Source organism: Ceratotherium simum, chromosome 18, assembly GCF_057802395.1.
Source record: "Ceratotherium simum simum isolate JZ-2026a chromosome 18, ASM5780239v1, whole genome shotgun sequence".
Taxonomy (NCBI): Eukaryota; Metazoa; Chordata; class Mammalia; order Perissodactyla; family Rhinocerotidae; genus Ceratotherium; species Ceratotherium simum.
The window spans coordinates 14,297,903-14,322,799 of record NC_141917.1 but is presented as its reverse complement, the minus strand read 5'-3'; the positions used below and the strand labels follow the sequence as shown (position 1 = coordinate 14,322,799).

Below are 24,897 nucleotides of genomic sequence, written 5' to 3'. Positions count from 1 at the left end.
AGAGCCCAAACTCTGGTTCAGACCAGGGTTCAAATTCGTGCACCACCTGTACCACCTCAGTATTTTTCTTTCTCCTGTGTTCCCAGAGAACTTAATTTTAATCTTTAGTATGGACTTATATTGAGCTTTCTAATATATACATAGTGATGTTTGGCACACCTGTCACCTTCCTAAATTTCAGGGTCCTTGGAGACAGTCAGCCCCTGTGAGGCCCTGCATGTGTGGGGACAGAGGGGGTATAAGGGAAATCTCTGTACATTCCTCGCAATTTTGCTGTGAACCTAAAACTGCCCTAAAAAGTTGCTTAAAAAAAAACTATGGAGACAGTAAAAAGATCAGTGGTCGCCAGGGGTTGTGGGGAGGTAGAGATGAATAGGCGAAGCACAGAGGATTTTTAGGGCAATGAAACTACTCTGTATGATGCTCTGATGGTGGATACATGTCATTATACATTCGTCAAAACCCATAGAATGTACAACACCAAGAGTGAACCCTGGTGTCAGCTATGGACTTTGGGTGATTATGATGTGTCAGTGTAAGTTTATCAGTTGTAACAAATGTCCCATTCTGGTGACAGATGTTGATTAAAGACAAAAAAGAATCGAGCCCCCACCTTTTTTCTAATCCTCCCCAAGCATGAATCGTGAAACCTTGCACATAGGTGTTTAATAATTTCATATTCAGTAAATGGATATGTCCAGACTTCTGTGACTATAATTGCCCCAGTTTATGGCCGTTACTTCTAAACCCCACCCCATTTGTTGCCATCAAAACTTCACTGTTAGACCCTGCAGGCAGTCTTTGTCACAGGGAGCTCTGGTTCTGGAAAACTAGTTACCAGTGAAGACTGGAATGCATTCTCGAAGTTTTGAAAGGCAACATGCCTTTAAGTGGTGACTTGTCCAGCCTCCAGCTGTGTCATCTTTGAACATTAAATTCACCCGGGAAGGAAGTTGAAACTAAAAAGAGAACCACCAATGGAAATACAGGTTTACCCGCCTCGTGATTGCAGTGTGGTTGCCCATGGCGACAATCTGCCTATAGATCCCCCTTCCCTGGTTCAATTTCTGTGGAGGGGCAGAAACACAATCACGATGGGAGTCTGGAAAGAGCGGCCACTCCTGGGGGCTCTCTCCCTCCCCTCCCTGGGCCGTATGAAATCCTACAACCACACCACACTAATTAGCCCAAGAATGGGAGGGGTTGTCATGACGACCGAGCACTTTTTAAAGCACTGGAATGGTGTTCATTATTGTTCAGTGTCTTTAGCTGTGGCGAAAAGGTCAGTGTGGCAGTTGTTTTCCATATGAATTTTGGCCTGAGAGCCAAACGGAAGGTGGAATGCTCATCGGAGAGCCGGGAAGATGGTAAGTGCGGCTGAACTTTTTGGGATGGGGCATCCCTTTGGTGATATTTTTTAGAATGTTTTAATAACTCTAGTGCGAAACTAAGGAATTGTACAGACTGTTAAATAGAGATTGGAAGGAAAGAAGCAAGGAAACACAGTAGGGGTCAGGAATGCTGAAGGCTTGAAACATATTTAGAGATACTTTTTATTAAAAAAGTCTTTGAGCATCCAATGATTAAATATTAAATTAGAAGCTTCCTCCGATTATGAATTTAACAAAGTTGACCAAGTCTGATGATTTATGCGGGGCTTGTTTTACGTTAGTTCTGTCCTACTCTTTGTAGATTGCTGCTGGTCAGATTCTATTCCCAAATAAATAGAACGGAAGCAATTTAACCAAATACCTTCAGAATAGTTGCCTCTCTCGTTTTTTAATCCAAAGATAAGATATGAGTAACTAACGGTAATTTTGTTTTCATATTTTTGTCTTTCTTACTTTTCTAAGGGTATTTTAAATAATCATGGCTAAAAACCAGGCAGCCGCAATTCTTTGGAGGTTTGCCCTAGTTTATTGGCTATCCGTGGGTAGAGTACTGCTGAGTGAAGACAATTTGACCACAGCGTTTTTAGAAGACATTAAATTTAAAAGAAGTCAGCCTGTTGGAGATGATGGCAGCTGCACCATCAAAAGCTGTAAAGGAGATTTGCAGAGCATTCTTTCCATTTGTTTTCTGCTAGTTTGGAAAGCATACAGAATAACATGGCTTAAAGCCTAATTTTGTGTTAATGACTGACTGTGTTTTTAAGAGTCACAAATTTAAGCCACTTTCCAGTTTTTACGCTTTTTTTAACAATGCCCTTATGTCCTCTGGCGCTGTTTTTCAGTCGTTTTATGCACAGTTGCGTAGGATTAGAAAATACAAATTAATTAAAGGGAATGAGTGGTTGGATCAAAAAACAAACCACTGCCCCAAAAGCTGTAAATGGGAAATGGCCTACTTTTGGGCTTTGCTCTGAAGGACTATTGTCCTGTCAGCAGTGCCAGTTTGTTTGGCAACTGAGCAGATAAGAGAATGCATTTGAGAACATTAGGTCTTGGTTTGATCTCCTCTGGCTTTATTTGTATGTTCTGGGATTAATTTATTTAGTGATCATACTGTGGAGCTCTCAGTGAATGGGGTATTTGACTAGAAATTGAGAAAATTAAAATTCTTTATGCTTCTAGTCTTTTCTCCACTGGTGCGTGCTTTCTCTCTCTCCCCACTTCCCCTAGTCCCTCACTGGGTCACTGTATTCTTTAGCTAAAAAATGCATTGGAAATTGAAGTTTAAAGAGTAAATGAAGTGATATTTGTACAACACTTTAGATTCTTTGGAAAACAGTATTAAAAATGGTGATGCATTTATAATATTTGTAAAACTGTCAGAAATTTGAACATGGATATTACTATTAAGGAATTATTGGTTTTTTTTTTTTTTTTTCCTGTGTGTGTGAGGAAGATCAGCCCTGAGCTAACTTCTGCCAATCCTCCTCTTTTTGCTGAGGAAGATTGGCCCTGGGCTAACATCTGTGCCCATCTTCCTCTACTTTATATGGGACGCGGCCACAGCATGGCTTGATAAGCGGTGCTTTGGTCCGCGCCCAGGATCCGAACCTGTGAACCCCAGGCCGCCAAAGCAGAGCGTGCAAACATAACCGCTACGCCACCAGGCTGGCCCCAAATTATTGGTATTTTTTAAGATGATCATGGTGTTGTGGTTATATTAAAAAATGATACTGATATGTTTATGCATGAGATGGTGTGATGTCTGGGACTTGCTTCAAAAAATCCAAGAGGAGGGCAGTGCGTGGGCTCATGGGTGGGGCAGGATTGACATGGGGTGATGGTTTATGAAGCTGGGTGATGGGTACGTGGAGGTCGGGTTCATTTTCTAATGTGTATTTTTGTATAGGTTCAAAATGTGTGTGTATGTGTAAAACAATGATGGAGGTGGCAGGTGGCCCCGTTAACTTTATCCTCTTACCTTTTTGCGTGTTTTAGATGCCAGACCAGTTTGACCAGGCGGTTGTGCTAAACCAGCTGCGGTACTCCGGGATGCTGGAGACGGTGAGGATCCGCAAGGCGGGCTACGCGGTGCGGAGACCCTTTCAGGATTTTTACAAAAGGCAAGACAGAGCTGAATGGATCCTCTTTCTTTTCAAACGAATTGGGAAAAGAGGGAGTCGCAGCAAGAGGTGACGTGGGCATCTTTCTGTTGCAGGTATAAAGTGCTGATGAGGAACCTGGCTCTGCCCGAGGACGTCAGGGGGAAGTGCACAGCCCTGCTGCAGCTCTACGATGCCTCCAACAGCGAGTGGCAGCTGGGGAAGACGAAGGTAAAGTTACGGAGAAAGAACACCCGCCCCACCAAGCCCCTGAGAGATGTTAGGGCGATGCTGAGAGGTTCGGTGTTCTACGCTACTGCCAACCACTTGTTTTCTAACATTGGGGAGATACTAATGTTATCATGCCCACCATAATCTGTTGTCTTCCACACAGTTAATATTTTATTCGAAGCCCTTAACTTTTCAGGGGCTTCATTTTCACTGGAGGACACCTTGAAACATGGTACCCTATGTGTTTGTGTGTGTGCATTCATTCAGGCAGTCCACAAACGTTGGCAGGTGTATAACTCAGTGCCATAGAAGTGCTGGGCGGCCTCCTGCGTCTAAGAAGTGAGACTCCCCAACCCCTCTAACTTTTCATGGTTCAAGTGCTGGATATAACCCTGCACCACTGTAGCTGTTGTGCAGGAGACCAGCAGTCAGTCTGAAATCCCATAGGTTGCCAAAAGTCCAGTCCAGAAAGCCAAGTAAAATCCACTTTTGAACAGGCTGGTGTGAGAGCTGAGTGGCAGCAGTCTGGCCTGAACACCAACAATTAGCCATGAAGTTGGTTGTCTGACCTCTTCTCCCGTATCGGGGAACTGCCAGAAACCTCACTGGCCTCCCACTCTCATCCACCACCCCCTCCAGTGTCTTATCGCCCAGCAAAGACAGAAATATGACCCAGGACCCAGAAATGCAGCCACCGGGGGGGCTGGCCTTTGGGTTATGGATGTCCTCAAAGGTAAGAGGTGGGCTTCGTGCCTGATCCTCCCAACCCTCCAGGTAGCAGTGCAGCATCAGAGAAGTATTTTAAAATTTCCACTCAAATTACATTGTTTTTAACCGAGGAGTTCCTTTGTTTTAAAAAAAAGGAGAGAGAGTAAAAAGGAGAAAGGAGCGGAGGGAGAGAGGAAGAGAGAAAGAAAGACACATGTCTTGCAGTTTGACTGTATTAGTCAGCTCAAGTTGCTATAATAAAATGTCATGGACTGGCGGCTTCAGCAACAGGCATTTGTTTCTCACAGATCTGGAGGCTGGAAGTCTGAGATCAGGGTGCCAGCATGGTCTGGGGTGAGAACCCTCTCCCTGGTTTACAGACGGCTCCCTCCTTGCTGTGCCCTCATATGGCAGACAGCGTGAGCTCTGTCCTCTCTTCCTCTTCTTATAAAGGCACTGATGCCATCAGGGGGGCCCCACCCTCCTGACCTCATCTAAACCTAATTACCTCCCAAAGGCCCCACCTCCAAACACCATCGCATTGTGGGTTAGGGCTTCAATGTAAGAATTTGGGGGCGGGGACCCAAACATTCAGTCGGTAAGCTGACAAGTATTTAGGCATCATCTCGAGGCTATTCAGCGAGGGAAAGTGTATAATGAACATACTCCTCTGTTCTTAAGGAATTTTAACTGGCCAGAGATTAAGATAGAAACATCTAATAGGGTAGAGATGGCATGCAGAGTATTGTATTAATTTTCTATTGCTCTGTAATAAACCACAAACTTAGCGGCTTTAACGACACGTATTAATTATCTCATGGTATCTATGAGTCAGGGGTCCAGGCCCGGCTTAGCTGTGTCCTCTGCTCGGGGTCTCCCAAGGGTGCAATCAGTGTCGGCAGGGGCTGCAATCCTTCGGGAACTCCGGTCCTCTCCTCCACTCATGTGGTGCTAGAATCCAGTTCTTTGAAGTTGTAGGACTAAGGTTCCTGGTTTCTTGCTGCTGCCACCCTGGGCTGCTCTCAGCTCCTAGAGGCCCCTGGAGTTCCTGACCACATGACCCCCTCCCAAACCCTCCTGCAGCATGGCAGCTAACTTCTTCCAGACCAGCGGGAGAACCTCTTACTCCAGCCTCCTAAGACGGAGTCTTAGATAATGTAACGTATTCACAGAAGTGACATCCCACTGCATTTGCCATATTCTGTTGGCTAAAAGGAGGTCACAGGTCCCATCCACACTGGTAGGATTAAACAAGGTGTAACTCATTGGGGTCACCTTAGGGTGTGTCCTCACAGGTTTATAGTCTCTCCACCTGGAATTCTACTCCCTCCTCCTTATTTAGCCAACTCATCCTTCCGGTCTCACCTTAGATGTAGACTTTTTGACATTCTTCAGTGGACCCCATCCCAAAAGCTCACCCCTAAACTGGGTTAAGCCGCCTCCTCCTCTGTCGTCCCACATCATCCTATTTTTGGCCCCGTTGTGACACTTAATATGCTGTCATGCTGTCTTCTCGTTGCCTGTTGACTTCTCTACAGTTGCCCAATGGCGAATGTGGAGTCACTTGCCCATTCTTATACACAGTACACATAGTAGGAGCTCAGTTAGTGTCTGTTAAGTGCTGGAAACCCCTGAGGGATGGCACAGGATATGACACGTGTAGTCACTCAAGGCAGACTTCCTAGGGTAGGTGGCTCAGGTGAAGCTCCTGGCAGTACAGTACAGTCTGCTCTGATTTTTTTTTTGCATTTGCTATAAACTGGTATCCTCCTGTCTCATGCCTTATACAGTGGGGTAACATCAAAGATCGTTATGACTCACCCAGCCAATAACAGTGTCTTCTGAGCTCTGAAGAACCAATCCAACTTCACTTACAACTTACATTATAGAAATCAGGCCCAAGCAAGGCTCAGAACTGTAGCACAGGGACACAGAGACACAGAGACATGGGCATTGTCCTCCGTTCACAGTGTTGCTGGGAGATGAGAGAGACCACACAACCGATAAATTAAATCATACATTGTAGTCTCTTTAAGGAATGAGGACAGCTTCTCCAGGAGAGAGCATTATGGATTGAAATGATCAGGGAAGTATTCAAGAAGAGGAAATCTTTAAAGAGGAGATAAATTTTAATTGGTAAAAAGTTGGAAGTAGAAGTAGAATGGAAGCTTATCATGTCACATAAATATTAGAAAGTAAATATAAACATTAAAGCATTTGAATTGTGTCCGCTCAATGGCTTTGACCTCAACCAGAGTTTGACTTAATTATACACTAGCGTGTGTGTCTGTCGGTGTTGCTGCCAGAAGGTCTTGGCGTTTGAAGTTTTGAACCTCTAATGAACATCTGGATCTTCTGGTAAAGAAATTTCCATCATACTTACACAACAGGGAAGTGTGGGCAGTATGGTAGTCAACAAATTACACGTGGCGCCAGGTCTGAATTAGCCGGCATGAATAAAACATATTTAGTCCTTGGAAGGCGAGAATTCCTGTCTGCTGGGGAAGCATTCCTAATGAAGGTAGGAGGCCTGTCCAGACCTCCGTGGAACAACCTGGAAAGGAGATCCTGATGTCTTCCCCACTGAGAGGTTGAGTTGAGGGTGACCCAGGTGAGCAGCTGCTCCTCTCTCTTTTCCTGGTTTCCTGCCTCATGACTCCAGTACATTTCATTTTTCTGACCCCTGGTCTACATTGCCAGACTTTTTTTTCCGCTGTCCTATGGCAATAAAGCCTGCAAGAGGTATTTTTGTAAAGACATCTTACTAGAATAATCCATAGGCTCTTGAGCTAAGATAAGGATGAAAAAGGATGAAATTGTTCGTGTTGGGTATTGAGTCAAGATCAGCAGAGCAGCCCCTCGAGTGGGCACTGCCCTTCCCTAAGCTGCTCCACGGTGCCTGCAGAGGAAAGCCCCTCTGTTCACAGCTGGGTCATGCTGGCTCCATCTTGGCTGCATTCCGGGAACGTGGGGATGTGACAACGGCTCACCACAGGGCTAGGAGAACTGGCAGCACTTTCCGCGTGTCGTTGCATAAATTCAGGGTGGATGTTAGTGAAGCCAAGTCAGATGTCTGAGAGCATCTTGCTCCATTTGTTTCCCCTTCAGGTTAGTGAAAGAGAATCTAGATAAAGAAGACGTGGAAGTAAATTTAATAGAGCAGAGAGCTCTCTTTTTAATAATTCCAACCAAGACATTCTTTAGACTTCCAATCAGGTGTGAGACGTTTGTTGCTTCCTAAAGGTTTCCATTTGTTCATCTAATAAATGTATCGCTCGTTAGAATTGACACTTTTGTTTCCTTATGTCACAGCCACTACCAGTCTTTTCCAAGATTTGACTTACTGCTTTTTTCAAAATATTCACCAGAGCAAAAGCATTAGAGTAAGATCCTTAACATTGAAAAATAATCTTAAAGAGAATTTTTAGTACTTCTTTAAAGTCCAGTCTTGAAAACTGCTTCAGATTCACGGTGTTGATAGAGATTTGTATTTCTGAAAACTTTTTATCGTTATCGAACAGACGGAGCTTTGTACTTCCGTCCTCTACATTAAAATTTTTTTTCTTGTTTTTTGTGCTAAAGATGCAGTCTCTTCATGCGTCAACAGAGCATATTAATTGCAGGCATAAGAAGAGGATCGTACAAAAAGCTTTCCTAGAATTATTTGTAGTAGAGTTTTACAAACACTTGGGAACCCAGTGCAGGAGTAGGTAGGGCTTCTGTGAGTTACATGCTGGTAGGATTCTTTGTTTGCTCTTTTGCCCAAATGTCATGGAGGAGACAGAGCAGAGAGGCTGGAAAAATGTGACATGAAGAAAACATAATGTATCATTATAGGCCAGAATGACTCACAGGAGCATAAATCAAAAACTCAGGAATGAGGGAGTATGTCATGTAGCCTCCCCACCCCGTGGCCTCATGCTGACTCTTAATAGAAAAGCATGAAAATATTTGTCACTATTTTTTTTAGGGAATAATTCAAAACTTCTTATGCGTGCATTAAATCTGCAATTGCAAAAGTAAAAGCTACCTTGACTGAGGGAGAGTCTTAATATTTTCATATCTTCTCAAAAACTAGGAATTCTGATACAAAGTGCCAATTATCAGACACACTTATTTGACAAGCAGAGGATTGAGGTGCCCATGCCTGGAAACAGGCCAGCAAATAGCTACAATTTATTTAGCCCTAATTCTTGTGATGGCTGAACTGAGATGTAGTTTATCAAATGGTTCAATTCTAATTTCACACTCAGTTTTCAGAATAACATTCTTAATGTCATTTTTTTTAATGTGCATTAAAGTTGATGAAGCCAAGATGCTCTGATCATAAGCACTTGACAGGCTTGAAGAGAGGGATTCCACGGGATAGCGAAGGAACATTTTACAAACTTGCTAGATTTCTTTCCTGCTGTCCCTCCCTCCCTCTCTTCTTTCTTTCCTTTTTATAATATAGGGATTATCTCTGTATTTCTTGTTATTTACACTTATTTTGGGACTGATGCTGGTCTTAAACTCTCCCAGCCCTCAATGAGATAAGTGTTTACAAACTTCCATAGCAATTTCATAGTCACTTTGAATTAATAATAATAGTAACCCATTTCGTTTAATCTAATAATAATAACCCCAAAATGGGACTTCTGTTTTATATATTCTTTTTGGGTTTTTCTTTTTCTATATATATATATATATATATATATTTTTTTTTTTTTTTTCTGTATATTACAAATGTCTTAGTCCACGACAGAAAGTTTGAAGAAAAACAAGGGCCCTCCCGCACCTTCCCCACAGCGCGTTTGAGAAGCACTTACTGGAAAGCATGGCTGTGTGTGTGGAGCAAACTTAAGGAGAGAGAAAAGCCTTTCCCCCAAAGGATATCTCTGACTCAGTTGCCTTCATTCTACCAGCCACATTCTTTGGTTCTGACATGTCACTCCCTCCTGGGCAGGTCTTCCTTCGAGAATCCTTGGAGCAGAAACTGGAGAAACGGCGGGAGGAGGAAGTTACGCGGGCAGCCATGGTGATCCGGGCCCACGTCTTGGGCTACTTGGCACGGTAAGAAGCCTGCGGAGGGGAGAAGCTGTTAAGCTCGGTGAGGAGGCCTTGTCCACTATGTGTGACCAGGCAGGGTAGCCCCGGTCATTGGCTTTCATTCAAAATAGTCCTGAATGGAGGGATAGGACCAGGCTGAGGAGAGTCCCAGGTCAGTGCTCCTAACTTAGCAATGCCAGGTGCCTGTGTAACCTTGACCTGGGCAGAAAGTAGGAATGGGGGCTCCTGGTGACTCCGTTAGAGCAGTAACATCAGGGGACCATGCTGAGATATTTAAATTGTTCACCTAGTTCCTCTGCATCAGACAGCCCGGCTGTTGACATTGGTATTTTGGCCATTGACATTGGCGTTATCTCATTGGGTCCACAGAGGCCCACTCTCCAGTGTTTGCTGAATGAGGCTGCTGCTTTTCATGTGCCTTTGAGTTCTGTCCACCTGTGCTGACCAGCATGTCGCATGAAACTCCACACATTACATTTTCTGAAGTGCAAACCTGTCCTGCTCTGGCGAATCTTTTTTTTTCCCCTCCCAAGAACAGGAGAATATATCAAATCTCTTGGTTCTGTTTACAACCCAACTTCCTGCCAAGACTTTTCAAAGTCAGCACTAGGGGTTATGTGTTTATTTAGCCAAGATAATGATACAGTCCTTGCTTTAGTTTTGTTTATTAGTTTTTCTTCTGCTTTGTTTTGCCCAAAGGGGCCTCCTGTTCGCTCCCATGTCTATAATGAATATCATTCCAGACCTAGGTCCTGTTCTTTTGTGTTGTGGCATTAATGTGCACTCATCTGAAGAGGTTGAAGGCTCATTACCTCAACAGTTACTCTGTTGTGCTGTTTTTGTTTCATTTTCAGAAAGCAGTACAGAAAGGTCCTTTACTGTGTAGTGATCATACAGAAGAATTATAGAGCATTCCTTCTGAGGAGGAGATTTTTGCACCTGAAAAAAGCAGCCATAGTTTTCCAGAAGCAACTCAGAGGTCGGATTGCTCGGAGAATTTACAGACAGCTGCTGGTGGAGAAACGAGAGGCAGAAGAAAAGAGGAGACGGGAGGAGGAAGAGGAAAAGAGGAGACAGGAGGAAGAGGAGAGGTACAGTACCTTTCTTGCTTGGGCGAAACCGAAGGGCACCTTTTGAGTTTTATGCTACATGTCCATCTTTGCAGCAAGAATTCCCCATGGATGCTGCAGGACCTACCATTTCAAACAGGAGCTCTTGGTGGCTCGGAAATAAAATTCTCGGCAGCATTGAAATCCCAGTTCTGTGTATATTTTTATTCATTCACAGAATAAGTGTATTGCCAAAGGAAGCGGCTCTGTCCTTCATGCTTTTTACATTCTCTTTAGTAAAGCTTTAAAAAAAAAATGTTAAGAGCCAGCCCTGATGGCCTGGTAGTTCAAGTTCAGCGCACTCCGCTTGGGCGGCCCGGTTTCAGTTCCTGGGCGCAGAACCACACCACTCGTCCGTCAGTAGCCATGCTGTGGGGGCGGCTCACAAAGAACTAGAAGGACTTACAGCTAGAATATACAACTATGTACTGGGGCTTTGGGGAGGGAAAAAAAAAAGAGAGGAAGATTGGCAACAGATGTTAGCTTAAGTTAGCTCTCTCTGGAAAGTGGTTCTAGGATGTTTTTCATTGCTTTTGTTTATTTTCACTGTCTTTTTTCTTTACTATTTTTAGAGAAAGAGAGAGGGCACGAAGAGAAGCTGAGCTCCGCGCCCAACAGGTGAAGGATGCTGTGACGATGTGGCAGCTCGTCAGTCCGTTTCCTTCCCACTGCAAACACTTTGACTCGAGGATTCAAAACTAAAATAAAGTATAAAGATAGAGGAAGAAGGACTTCAGAGAAGATGTTTATGATGCAATTTCTAACCCATTACAATTTGGTAGAAATTTGTGAATGTCTAAGATTTTAGTGTGAATCATGACAGTATAATTTCTCTAAACCAGTACACCCACTGTATTACTTTGCTCAGGCTACCATAACAAAGTACCACAACCTGGGTGGAGTAAACAGAAGAAATTGATTTTCTCACAATTCTGGAGGTTAGAAGTCCAAGATCAAGGTGTCGGCAGATTTGGTTTCTCCTGAGGCTTCTGTCCTTAGGTTGCAGATGGCTGCCTTCTTGCTGTGTCACATGGTCTTGCATCTGTATGCATGTGTCCCTAATGTCTCTGTGTGTGTCCCAGTCTCTTCTTATAAGGACGCCAGTCAGATTGCATTAAGGCCCACCCTCGCAGCCTCAGTCTAACTTAATCAGCTGTTTAAAGGCTCTGTCTCCAAATACAGACACATTCTGAGGTGTAGTGGGGATTAGGGCTTCAATGTATCAATTTTGGAAGGACCCGGTTCAGCCCGTGACACGCACGTCGCATCTTGGTTCTTCACTGCAGAGGAAGAACAATGCTTATACTCTTTGTAGTGACGCTGTCTAACATCTTCCTTCCTCTTACGTCCAGGAGGAAGCAGCAAGGAAGCAGCAAGAACTGGAAGCCTTGCAGCAGAGTCAGAGGGAAGCTGAACTGAACCGTGAACTGGAGAAGCAGAAGGAAAACAAACAGGTAGAAGAGATCCTGCGTCTGGAAAAAGAGATCGAGGACCTGCAGCGCATGAAGGAGCGGCAGGAGCTGTCCTTGACCGAGGCCTCCCTGCAGAAGCTGCAGCAGCTGCGGGACGAGGAGCTCAAGAGGCTTGAGGACGAAGCCTGCCGAGCCGCCCAGGAGTTCCTGGAGTCTCTCAACTTCGACGAGATCGACGAGTGCGTCCGAAACATTGAGCGCTCCCTCTCGGTGGGCAGCGAGTTTTCGGGCGAGCTGGGTGAACTGGCTGAGAGCGCATGTGCGGAGAAGCCCAGTTTCAACTTCAGCCAGCCCTACCCGGAGGAGGAGGTCGACGAGGGTTTTGAGGCTGATGACGATGCCTTCAAGGACTCGCCCAACCCCAGCGAGCACGGCCACTCGGACCAGCGCACAAGTGGCATCCGGACAAGCGACGAGTCCTCGGAGGAGGACCCCTACATGAATGACACTGTGGTGCCCACCAGCCCCAGTGCCGACAGCACCGTGCTGCTCGCCCCGTCGGAGCACGGCTCCTCCAGCGGGGAGCCCACCTACTGCATGCCCCAGAACACCGGGGCCCTCCCCTCCCCGGATGGCGACTATGACTACGACCAGGATGACTACGAGGACGGCGCCATCACCTCTGGCAGCAGCGTGACCTTCTCCAACTCCTGCAGCAGCCAGTGGTCCCCGGACTACCGATGCTCCGTGGGGACCTACAACAGCTCTGGGGCATACCGGTTCAGCTCCGAAGGGGCACAGTCCTCGGTGAGTACCCACCGTCCCCTTGGGGCCCAGGCTCGCCCACATTGGGAGGAAAGTTGTCTGTGATCCACCCCCCTACTGCACCATCACTTGGATGAAGACATCTCCCATAGAACATGCCAAGATTCCAAAGTCAGGCTCTTAAAGGGGATCCTAAACCCCTTTCTCTTGCCAGAAGCAATGACGTTAGTACATGGAACTTTGATGTGTCTGTCATAGGTTGAACCCAAAGCCCAGAACTGCATTTTCCCCAAAGCCTAAGAAAACTGGCATTTGCAATGGAGACTTTGGCTGTGTCTGTCATAACTTTGCAGCAGGTTGGGAAGGGAAACACACCCTAAACTGGAACTAGCATTACCAAAGGTGTTTTAGAGAACTTTCTTAACGGTATCTTAACAGTCTACAACAGAAGATGTTGTATCTTGTTCTGGTTGTAAGGGAGAAATCTTTAGGGCTTTAAACATGCTCTTTCCAGCTTCTGGATTAATTTATAGTTTACTTTATTTTTTCCTGTAGGTCATGCGTTAAATACTCCTTTCACTTTCTAAGACTTGAAGATATTTTTAGCATAGTAATTTAAAAGGAATTAACTCATGCGAGGCGTGATTAAGTTACACCTTTAAACAGCAGTGTTGTTTTTTGAAGAGATAGCCTCTGGGTTAAAGTATGTCTGGCATTCTATGTATCAATTCAATGGACCATTTGACCTTAAAAGTCAGTATTTTGTAATTCTGAATTCTTGTGATGACCACGCTCTGTTGTGATTTTGTGAATCCGTGTGTTGCTTCTTTCATCAGTTGTTTTTATTTTCACAGTGTTGGGATATGCTGGGCATTTTTGTTGCTTGTTCTCTGCCCTTTTGCTCACCGTTGGCTCTGTCTCTCCTTGTCCAGTTTGAAGATAGTGAAGAGGACTTTGACTCGAGGTTCGATACGGACGATGAACTTTCTTACCGGCGGGACTCTGTGTATAGCTGTGTGACGCTGCCTTACTTCCACAGCTTTCTGTACATGAAAGGTACGGAGCTGCGGCCACCACAGCCCCTGGGTTGGGGGTAGAGTGATGGAAACCGAGGTTTTGTTTTCACTGAGGCTGATTGAGGGGGACTGGGAAAATCACCCCACATACCCCTTGCCTGTTGTTAGGTGAATGGAGGGCGCCATGATGGGGTGACATGGTCACACCAAGAAGAACCTTGCCTTGACTCTCCTCGGTGGGTACAGTGCTAGGACAGAGTTTGCGACCCAGTGTCACCATTTTTAGTCTCTCTCACGCGCGCGCACACACACACACACGTGTATGCTTCTGCTGGAGTTCATGTAGCCCGTTGTAATGATAAACTGCATTTTTCTCTCCCACGGGGTGTTAGAGAGCCTAGAAGGATATTCTGTACATGGAGAGAAGTAAAGATCTTAGGGAGGGCCACACCTTGCTTCAAACTGCTTACAACACCTGCTGTCTGTCCCACACTTGGATGAGAATTTTAGTTGTGTGTTTTGATTGCTATTAAACTTTGCATGCACTGTATTGCATCTTAGTATCTGGGGACCTTGAAGCATATTCCTTTACGGGAAAGTACTTAATTAGGACCTTGTACTCACGCCTTACTCACGTTCTCGACTCTGACTTCTCAGTCAGCGACAGGGACCGTGCGAAACCATAATCATCACCCATTTCTGGTAGGAGTTTTACACAGATCATTGCAAGAGGTGCCCATCTTGTTTCTCGTATGGCCGTAGACTGGATGAGGCAAAGGAGTCCAGACCTTGGGGACGGGGCAGGGACCATGAGAACCGTCGTCCCCAGATTGTGTCCTTTTTCTGCAGCCCTTTCTTTTCTCTCCTTTTCCTGTTGACCCCATCTTCAGGTTTTTTGTTTTCTCCGACCATGTTCCTCACTTTCTTTCTGCTGCCATCTTTCTTCATTCGCTTTTCCTTTTTTTCTTCTTCCCCATGGAAAACTTTGTATTCCATGTTCTCTTTTCCTGTTTCTTCTGTTCTTCACCTTTGTTTCTATTTTATATTGGCATATTTATCTTTTTTCATATCTCTTGTCCTCCTTAATATTTTTTTCTGTTCTTCACTTATGTTTTTCTTTTCATTGGATTTCTTTTTTTGCTACTTCTGTGCCCCCTTCTTGAACATCGGTCTAGCTACTAACATCAGTCATTTGCTTTTCCAAGTTCTGCCATTTTCAGCCCCAGGTCCCCAAGGTGCTCATGGAAACCCCACAGGGTTTGTTTTAAGGGAGATCTTCCTATTGCCTGAAGTCACTGGTTGGTGGAGATTTTTATAGGAGCATTGGCATGAAAAAGATTGAGAAATTCTAACCAAGTGACCTAGGTAGCATCAGAACACTAGATGAAGGAAAAATGGAATCACAAATCAGAACCTAACAGTCCAATAAGTATCTAATCACTGCATTTTAAGATTTTCTCATGCATTTCTCAGAATAAATATAAGCTTTTTATTATTAATGTGTTTTCATCTCTTTCCCTAGTTAATTTTAGTTCCCTAAGTTGGTTTTAAAATTCCCTATGATATCACTCTTGTTTATAATATATGGCATTGATTTATTACATAGTTGTATGATTAAAACAAATAAGTCCTAAAGATACATTCAAAGCATTAAAATCTCAAGATTAAAGCATTAAAAGCTCATGAAGGCAAGCAAGTGAATTTTTGGCAAACTTCTCTCTTAATAAAAAAAGTTATTGTGTAACTGCATCATCATTTAATCTTTAATAAAGTCTTAAAGTTGTGACAAAAAGTTTCAGAGAAACCAATGATGAAGAAAATCCAACCACCAGATTTTATTTTATGAGCATAAATGAGTTGTTACCAGCCTAGTACCCTACTAAAGGCATTTGCATTTAGGAAATTAATAGCATTGAACAAATTCTCTAAATGATGAAATATTGAGAGAGAACCTAGAATTGGAGAAGATGGGAAGGCTGGTAGAGTCTTATTACTACCATAAGAGCAACAGAGGAAATAAACTCGTGGTGATGGTGGTCGTGATGACTGTTGTCATCTGTGTCATTGAACAACCATGAATAACCTTTATCATTTAACGATAAGATAATAGAATAGCTTTGTACTACAATTTCCTCTGGGTTTGTTTTGAGAAACCCAGGGTCAAGTCACAAATCAAAAAGAAAACAAGTTTTGTTGTGGTAGTTCTTGGCAAGTTTGCTGTCTGTTAGTCAGCAGCTCCAGAGCCTGGCGTGGTCACAGACTTCTCAGCCAGGTGACCAGGAGATGCTTTAGCTATAAGAAAGGGTAACAGTCTGCATAATTCAATGAACCCAGTGCCCTTTGCACACTGGACACAAACCAGTGTCGTCATTGCTTCCTTTGTCCCAATGTGAGGTTTAGATCTATAATCATTGAAGCAATCGTTTAAGAAATTAATCTGAAAAGGTCTTTTATTTAAATTTATTTCTAATCTGTAAAAGAAAAGCATTTTTTTCTACTTACTTTCAATATCCATGTTTAAATGTCCCTCATTTTTATTACTCGCTGATCAGAAAAGCAAACAACTTGTGGACATTTTATAATAAATTATTGAAGTAGATTCTGTTCTTTGGTGGGGTCAATAAAACAGATTTTTGAATGATGATGGTAAGGTGTCACTCTGGAGCATCCTTGGAGAATCTAGAATTGTAAGATAAAATTATCCTGCTAGAAGAGTATTAGAAATGTTTTTTATCTTGTGAAAGATGACATCTGTATATCCTTGTCTGATTTCTCTCAACCAAAAAAAAATTCCCCACTAAATAAATTACAGCTAAATTCTCATTATTTTAGGTCTAATCACAATTCAGTTTGGCATCTTAATTTGTTTCATAATCTAAATCTTATACTTTATACATATAAACCATTTTCAGATCATGATACTTTTCTTGGAAAAGATGTGTTTATCTAAAAAAGTCATATTTTCCTCTGTAAGTTAGAGCTTATCACTAAACTCTGGGATCACTCACAAGTCTTATTTCCCACGTTGACCAAGTAAGGAAGGAACGTGTAAACTTTGACATCATTTTAAACTAATTTCCCTTCCCTAGGTGTTTGGAGATAAACATGACCCATACATACGGAAATGGTTCTTGCCGCCTGGCGCTTGATTTATTTCCGGGTTAGAGTGGCAGTTCATTACTCGTCTTTCTGTTGGCTCCTCGCGGAGATTTCTCAGGTAGTAGGAGCTGCTTTGGATATAAGGACAGGACAACATTTTATATAATCCAGCTAAGCTAGGGTAATAGCTGCCCAACGCCCCCGGAACACAGACCCGCGGTGCCATCATCCTTCGTTGAGGGGTCAACTGGGGCAAAGCTAAGGATAGGCTGAACTTTAACACCTACTGATATTGTCATCCCATGTGATTGACTTTTCTTAAACCCCTCCCTACCCAATCTTGGGGGAACAGGTGGCTTAATGAACTCCTGGAAACGCCGCTGGTGCGTCCTCAAGGACGAAACCTTCCTGTGGTTCCGCTCCAAGCAGGAGGCCCTCAAGCAAGGCTGGCTCCACAAGAAAGGCGGCGGCTCCTCCACGCTGTCCAGGAGAAACTGGAAGAAGCGCTGGTTCGTCCTCCGGCAGTCCAAGCTGATGTACTTTGAAAATGACAGCGAGGAGAAGCTCAAGGGCACCGTGGACGTCCGGACGGCTAAGTACGTGGCTGAACCCTGCGTGTGGCCCCGTTGGGTGGTGCTGGGGGGCTGCATGATGGTTTATGTCAATGCCTATAAGCCATCTGGTGCAAGGTTTTTGAAGCGGTAGACTAGTCGGTGTTCCGTGAGTCCTAATCATTCACTTCCGTGGGTTGAACTCTTAGGAAACTGGGGAAATAAGACTTCATCTGTGTACAATTCACTTTTTGTGTTTCAGATATTTGACTCTCTCTTGTAAGATGCCAGTCGGACATATAATTAGCCCACTAGAAATGTGATTGGCTGTATGCAGGAATCATGGTGTGAATATTGAGCAATTGATTGAGAACCATTTTATCATCCTTTTATCGGTCAACTTGTCACTCAGTTCCTCCTCACTCACGGCTGTTAGCCAACAGATTGCTGAATTGGGAGCAGACTGCCAATATGGAGGTGTTTTTTGAAATGAATCATTTGTCTTCTACCTATGTTGATATACTAACCATCTTCATTCCCACCAATGAGAGGAACTGAGCTGGTCTTTGAATCCAATGCAAGTCCTTTTTCTGCCACCTTTTAAAGAACCAAAGCATTGAACTATTGAAGGCCTATTATTTTTGTTAAAAACTAAGGTTTTTCAGAAAATGGTTGGAGTTCAGGGCATCTGGTTTTCCTGGGTAACTAGATACTAAGCATAAAACTTGTTTTGAAATAACCAGTAGCCATACTCCACCCAAAACTGAGTAGCCACACATATTTAGAAAACTGGTAAAATTAGCTTTGAGAGATCAAATTAACTCCTAAAGTCATGAAACTTGAAAATGACATATTGTTTCTAATGAGCCAGCATCAGAAACTTTAGAAAATTATTCCTTGAAAAGTGGAAAGTTAAATGAGGGGAGGGAAGTCTTGTATATGTTTAATTTTAAAGGCAAACAATGAAGTGCAGACAGCGGAGTATTGGACTTTTCGAGGTGGCCCCTTTGGGCTTCATCAGGAGCCCATGCTCCATAGCAAGAGTGAGTTTGTGGGAATTCGAATCTGAATCCTACAACAGTGTTCACAGCATGGCACAGCTGTGTGCATCCCACAGTCTCCCTGCAGCCCTAAACACCATGGTGTTCCTCTTTACTCACTCCATAGAAGGGGACCACAAATGCCAGGAGGCTGAGAGAGAAAGACAGTCATGGTGTTGAATTTCACCACTGTAAAGTGATGTATGTTCCTTTTGCAACTCACTCTGTGCTGTTCAGTAAAGCCCTATTCTCCAGGTGCTTTGTAAACATTATAGAAGTGAGGAAATGTTAGCTCTTCTTCAGCCATTTCTGTCACAATTTATAGAGGAAGGGCAAGGAGTTGTTAGGGTTTCACTACACTAAGATTTTTTATTATTAACTAAGATTAATAAAAGATTAAGATTAAGATTTTTTTATTTTATATTTTGAAATGTTTTATTATAAAAAATTTCAATCATATGCAAGCGTCAGTAGGAGAATATAATGAAATCCATATGCTCATTACCCAGCTTTAAGTGATAATCCATCCATGGCCAGTGGTGTTTCATCCACAACCCCACCCCACACTGCTTCCCCTACAAATGACATTCTTTAAACCAAGTCCTAACATCCTATAATTTCATCTGTAACTATTTTAGTATACACTTACAGATTGACTGTTTCTTATTATAATCACAATATCATTATCACATTTAAAAACTAACCTGAACTCCTTACATCATCCAAACTCGTCATTGTTCAGATTTCCCCAATTGTCTTATAGATGGAGGTGATAGTCTGCTTGGTGGTTTGGGTCAGTTTATTTCTTCAATATATATCTAAATAAGGCTTATAATTTTTAGTCCGTTGGCCAATCTCTCAAGTCTTTTTTAATTTCTACATTCCCCCTCCATCTTTTCTTTCACTTGCTGTCTGTTATTGAAGATGCTGCCTCATTGATCCTATAGTTTCCAGACTGTGTGTATCAAGGCCCTACAGTATCATCACTCCCCCATCTCCAGGGAAGCTTTTTACAAATTCGAGTCCCTGGGCCCCACCCCCAGAGATCCCCAACTTGTGTTTTCTGAATGTTTCCCAGGATTCTGATGGACCGTGGTGGTTCAGAACCACGGCCTTACAGCCAGGTCATAGTCTCACCTCCTCATATTGTATAAAAGGTAGCTGAGTTCCTGGGAGGCAAAGGGGCTGGTCCAGGATGACATGGTCTAGACAGTTTTCCCCCAGGCATTATCATCCTTCTCAAGAGGCTCCATCGCCAAACACTTGGCTGATGGCTCCCCATCAATCACCTCTCTCCTCCCACTCAGAGAAGGCATCACGGATCACTCTCTGAATTCTGATCTTGATTGTTTTTTTAATATTTTATCTCAGTGATTCTAGCTATAAGGTTATATGATATTTATTTTTTCAAACCAGTTAGACTGCTTAGTTTTGTAGATGTAAAATAAATGTTTTACTGTGAACAGTTGTACTACTTCAGTTGTCAAAGCAAGCTGGCTTAAGCCCAAGACCCTTCTTCATCAAGTATATTACCATCTCTGGTTTGATCCTAACATCTGCTTGTGTTTTTATTCTGATTTTGTTAACCTCGTCCACTACATTTAAACGTCTAGTGTTGTTTAGGGAGTGTTGAGATGACATCAAGATGGTATTGAGATCGAGAAACACCCAAATCCTGCTCTCCACCCCAAAACCTCTAATGGGAATAATGTGCCCGTATCAGGTTGAGTAAGTCAGAGGTGTCAGCAAGGCCTTAAACCTTAGCTAAGGGTTAAGTGCCTGAGAGGGGGCAGGCATTGGGTGGCCAGCGTGAGAAGAGAGAGGCCCCTCGCTGAAGTCAGGGAAACACCCTGCCCCTGGCCACACCAGCAGCTCCCTTCTTGGGAGCAGAGAGGAGCCTCACTCCCTCTAGAGGCCACGAGGGTCTTTATCATTTCTAAAAGCAAAAAAACACAAGGCTGAAGTAGGTCTCTGATTTTTCAGTGACAGTTTCCAACTTCATCATTAGTTTTGTGAAATTGCTTTTCTCGCCTATTATTCAGAATTCTGTGTTCCTGATTTGTCTTTGGTGCTTTTGTTCCTTCGCAGAGAGATCATTGATAACACCAGCAAAGAGAATGGGATTGATATCATCATGGCCGATAGGACCTTCCACCTGATCGCTGAGTCCCCAGAAGATGCCAGGTGAGGTCCTGGGCTGCCGCCTTCATCATAACTGCAGCCTCACTCCTGCGCGGGCCTGGACGCCACACAGAGCCGTTTACCTACTGGCTTTGGAAAGGGTCTCATTGATTTTCTAGTTGGGGTTTTCTGTTAGGATGGTTGATGAACTGTGAGTCATGAGAGATTGATGTTCTTTTCCTGTGGGGAATCTTCCACTGGGCTTATGTGTCGTAGCAGAGCACACGGTTCGGGATTTCCAGGCTCGAATGCCACTAGACAAGACCCCTTTTATCTCTGCTCAGGCGTTTATTGTCACTGACAGCATATGTAAACTGTGCGGCTTCACACGCTAAAAGCCCACCTTCTGGAAGCTTCAGAGCTTTGAAAGAGAACAGCTTGTGTTTGCTTAAGGATTGAAAAAGCAGGAGGATTAACCAGTAGCTGTTTAAATAAATGATAGTACTCTGGCATTTAGAGGGTTTTAAAGGTCTTAATATTGAAAGAATTCAATATGATAGAAGAGATACAGAACTTAGCTTTATTTCAGGCAGTATTCTAAAATGCTTCACGTATATTAACTCATTTAATTCTCATGATAACCCTGCAGGGTGGTGGTATTATTACCGTTATCCGCATTTACAAGAGTAGGAGACTGAGGTACAGAGAAAGGGTAGTATAATTTGCGGAATAATGCAAGCTCACTTCTATTGAATGGAGGAATTGAGCTTCTTACATCTCTTATGACTGAGCTCAGAGGACAGTGGTGTCCCTCACTGGCTGGGGCAAGTTGGCTAACTCTTCTGGACGTCAGGTTTCCATCTTGGAGTGCTGAGGAGATGTGGCACAAAATAAGGAGAACTGGTGTTTGCTCCTCCGTGTGATGAGTCACAAGGTCCCAAAGTGGATGGGATGCAGTGGAGCATCTGTCTTGTCTGTTCCTGCTGCTCTGTAGGGTTATGTTGGAGGTATCTGTCATCCACGTTGAGCAGCCCCAGAGAATATCTTCTAATTTATGAGGGACATCCTTTGGCCTATATTCTTTGCTTTTCAGCTTAGAAATCATTAGAATCTTCTAGTGAGTTCTCAGGGCCTTTCGCCACCCCTTGCCCTTTGAATGTTGCTGAGTTGATACAACACCATGGTAGCAGCACTAAGGGCAAAGAAAATAATTCTTCCCATGGGAACAAACTAAAACTCTGCCTGGGTCCATAAATTTTGACACAAACTGGAAAAACAAGCAGACCTGGAATTATAGCCCCATCATTCCGTCTGGGACTCCTAGAGACCACGTGTGGCTTTTTGTGGTCCCGGGAATGCCCACGGCTTTTCAGCTGAATTATAGGCGCTGCATTTGGCAGCTGTCCCGAGTCTGTTGGGTGCCATAATGAACCTGCTAAATTTAACCTTTGGAATATTTTAGCCAAGGTCTTTTTCCCCTGACCAGTTGAACACCTTTTAAAAAATTCCTTTTTGGATTCCAAGTTATACTTGAGTCAGGAGGAGAAATTTGTAAATTTAGGAATGTCACCTGTAAAGATTGAAAATGCAGTAAATTTTATCCCTTTGTGTCTGTGGGATCCCATGGGGCCTTCATTTTGAAGGCATGTGATTTTCAGTGTTTGATTCAGGGTATTTTGGGGCTGCACAAAGCAGTGGCTGAAGTCTTGCCTTTGGGTTAACCAGAATTGATGGAGAAAATTTGTATTAAGATGTTTCCCTTGGTCTGCCTAAGAGTCTGTATGTCATGAGTATTTTCAGGCTCTGGGTCACATTGTTCTTCAGTAATCACAGGAGGTAGATTTTAGTGCTATGCTATAAATAACTTTTACGTGACTGTTATATATAGGTTTTTTTTTTCTTTTTTGCTTAAATATCTCACTGAATACCAAGTACTTTCTCCTCTGCCTTATTTAGTGGGAGGGTGTATGTATGTCTTTCAAGCCCCCTAGAGGAGAAGGATGTTCTAGCATCTCTCTCATGTCTGGTACCTGTCACCTTTTGTAGTTGCTTAAAAAATGCTGACTGATGGATATTTATGGTCATTTTCCTCAAGCATGTATTGTGTTTCTAGTTACATCATGACTTTTGTTCTCTTTGACTTTTCTGTGGTCGACATGTTTTCCTTTATTATCTGATTCTGATGAGGCTGGAAGTGAGAAAACTCATTTTAAATGAAGATGGAGGAGTTCTTCAGTCAAAATAATTTTCCACTGCCCACCTCAAGCAGTTGCTTTATTTATTTATTTTTTTGTGAGGAAGATCAGCCCTGAGCTAACATCCATGCTAATCCTCCTCTTTTTGCTGAGGAAGACCAGCTCTGAGCTAACATCTATTACCAATCCTCCTCCTCCCCGCTGCCAAAGCCCTAGTAGATAGTTGTATGTCATAGCTGCACATCCTTCTAGTTGCTGTATGTGGGACGTGGCCTCAGCATGGCTGGAGAAGCGGTGCGTCAGCGCGCGCCCGGGATCCAAACCCGGGCCGCCAGTAGCGGAGTGCGTGCACTTAACCGCTAAGCCACGGGGCCGGCCCTCAAGCAGTTGCTTTAAATTTCCAGCTCTCTATGGTTTTATTCACTCACATAGAAATCCTGGGTGGTTGGAGACCCCATCCTGGGAATGAGTAGGAAAAATAGGCATCAAGTGGCCATTCTGAGATGGTACTTCTACACTATTGGCGTTCTTACTTTGAAGTTTATTTTTTAAAAAAGAAAAGGCACCTGGATGTCCCCTACGTTCTAAATAATATCTTCAGTACAGGTCCTTGATATAAGTGTTTTAGGTCAAACTGAGGGTTTTGCTGCCATTTTCTCTAGGAACTCATCATCATCATTAAATGTCTATAAAGGACTGTGGGACTTGGAGGGAAGGGTCTTCTGTTGACCTGAAATTGTGACGTACGGTACTTAAAGGTGCTTTGGCTGTTTCTTCTAATTTTGTTCCTTGGTAGTATGAAACCCACATTTACTGGGGAGAAGTAGGCAAATTAAAAGCAAAGTTGCTCAGAGATGTCCCTTTCCACAGAGCATGTGGAGAAAGGGCACCACTGTTTCACAAATTGAGAGGTTGGCCACCCTTTGACAGTCACTCTCTCCTTCCCACAGCCAGTGGTTCAGCGTGCTGAGTCAGGTCCACGCATCCACAGACCAGGAGATCCGGGAGATGCACGATGAGCAGGCCAACCCGCAAAATGCTGTGGTGCGTGAGCACAGAGGGGGTGGAGGCAGGACGTCCTGAGGGAGATGAAGGGACTGGGAATTTCTGGACAATCTTTTTTTTTTTTTCTTTTTTAAGTAAAAGTACAGTGATTAAAGAGAAAAAGAGGAACGTTTTGGTTAAAAATCATGCAGCTAAATAGAATAAATTATAGAAGATCATAAGTAGCAATAGATTCCAATTCTCCCACCTCAAACCATTAAAAGAACAAAAAAAAAAATCCCAATTTTTATGAAATCATGGAAGCACATTACACTTTTCTCGGAAGGACTTGGTGAATTCCAGATCATGTTCTTTCTGTCTTCACTCTATCCCAGACATGTAGACAGAGTCCTAAAATCATATTTAAGAAATAAAGTTTTATTTCTTCTTTTATTTTTTAAAAAAGAAAAGGCACCTGGATGTCCCCTACGTTCTAAATAATATCTTCAGAAATAAAGAAATAAAGTTTTATTTCTTCATAAGAAAAACTCAACATGAAACAAACTTTCTGAGCAGAATAAGTTTAAAATTTAATGACAGATCATAGTGTAAATCAGAAAATTTGTACCGTTAAGAGAAGTTTGTCAACACTCTTCACTGAAGATATTTTAAGAACGAGACAGATTAATTTGTAATTTTTTTTAATGAGTGAACTGTAGTTCTGCCTTGTCTAGAGGCTGTCTGTACTCACTAAATGAAGGGGGACCTTTCTTAGATAACTGTTATTTTGCAGTTAACCCAAAAAGAAGGAGCTTGCTTTGTTTGCCTGTTTAGAGAGTCAGTCTGGGGATATTACGATAATCTGCTCTCTATGGAATGGCTCTCACTCTCTCTCCATTTTGCTCATTTCCAGGGCACTTTGGACGTGGGGCTGATTGATTCTGTGTGCGCCTCCGATAGCCCCGATAGGTAAGCTCAAATGTGACTCTTAACAAAAGTGATCGGTTCCCTGCACGCGTCCACAGGTCCCTGTGCTTCTGGGCCACTTCCCTCTTGACTGGGCTCTGAATGATCCTAGGCTGTGTGTTCCCATGTGGTCAACCCCAGCAATCCAAAGTCTGCTT

The 24,897-nt window shown here is 43.4% G+C and overlaps 1 protein-coding gene across 2 annotated transcripts in view; it reads left to right on the top strand.

Annotated features, from left to right (window-relative positions):
* The window catches only part of MYO10 (myosin X), a 214,477-nt gene that overhangs the window by 174,871 nt on the left and 14,709 nt on the right, over window positions 1-24,897 (top strand). For both annotated transcript variants that reach the window (XM_004422691.3, XM_087443157.1), the window contains 11 exons: window positions 3,390-3,514; window positions 3,610-3,724; window positions 9,378-9,484; window positions 10,336-10,572; window positions 11,163-11,208; window positions 11,943-12,809; window positions 13,700-13,823; window positions 17,235-17,478; window positions 20,562-20,657; window positions 23,740-23,833; window positions 24,687-24,742. In XM_004422691.3, the coding sequence (XP_004422748.1) occupies window positions 3,390-3,514; window positions 3,610-3,724; window positions 9,378-9,484; window positions 10,336-10,572; window positions 11,163-11,208; window positions 11,943-12,809; window positions 13,700-13,823; window positions 17,235-17,478; window positions 20,562-20,657; window positions 23,740-23,833; window positions 24,687-24,742 (2,111 nt within the window). The remainder of the gene's footprint in view (window positions 1-3,389; window positions 3,515-3,609; window positions 3,725-9,377; window positions 9,485-10,335; window positions 10,573-11,162; window positions 11,209-11,942; window positions 12,810-13,699; window positions 13,824-17,234; window positions 17,479-20,561; window positions 20,658-23,739; window positions 23,834-24,686; window positions 24,743-24,897) is intronic.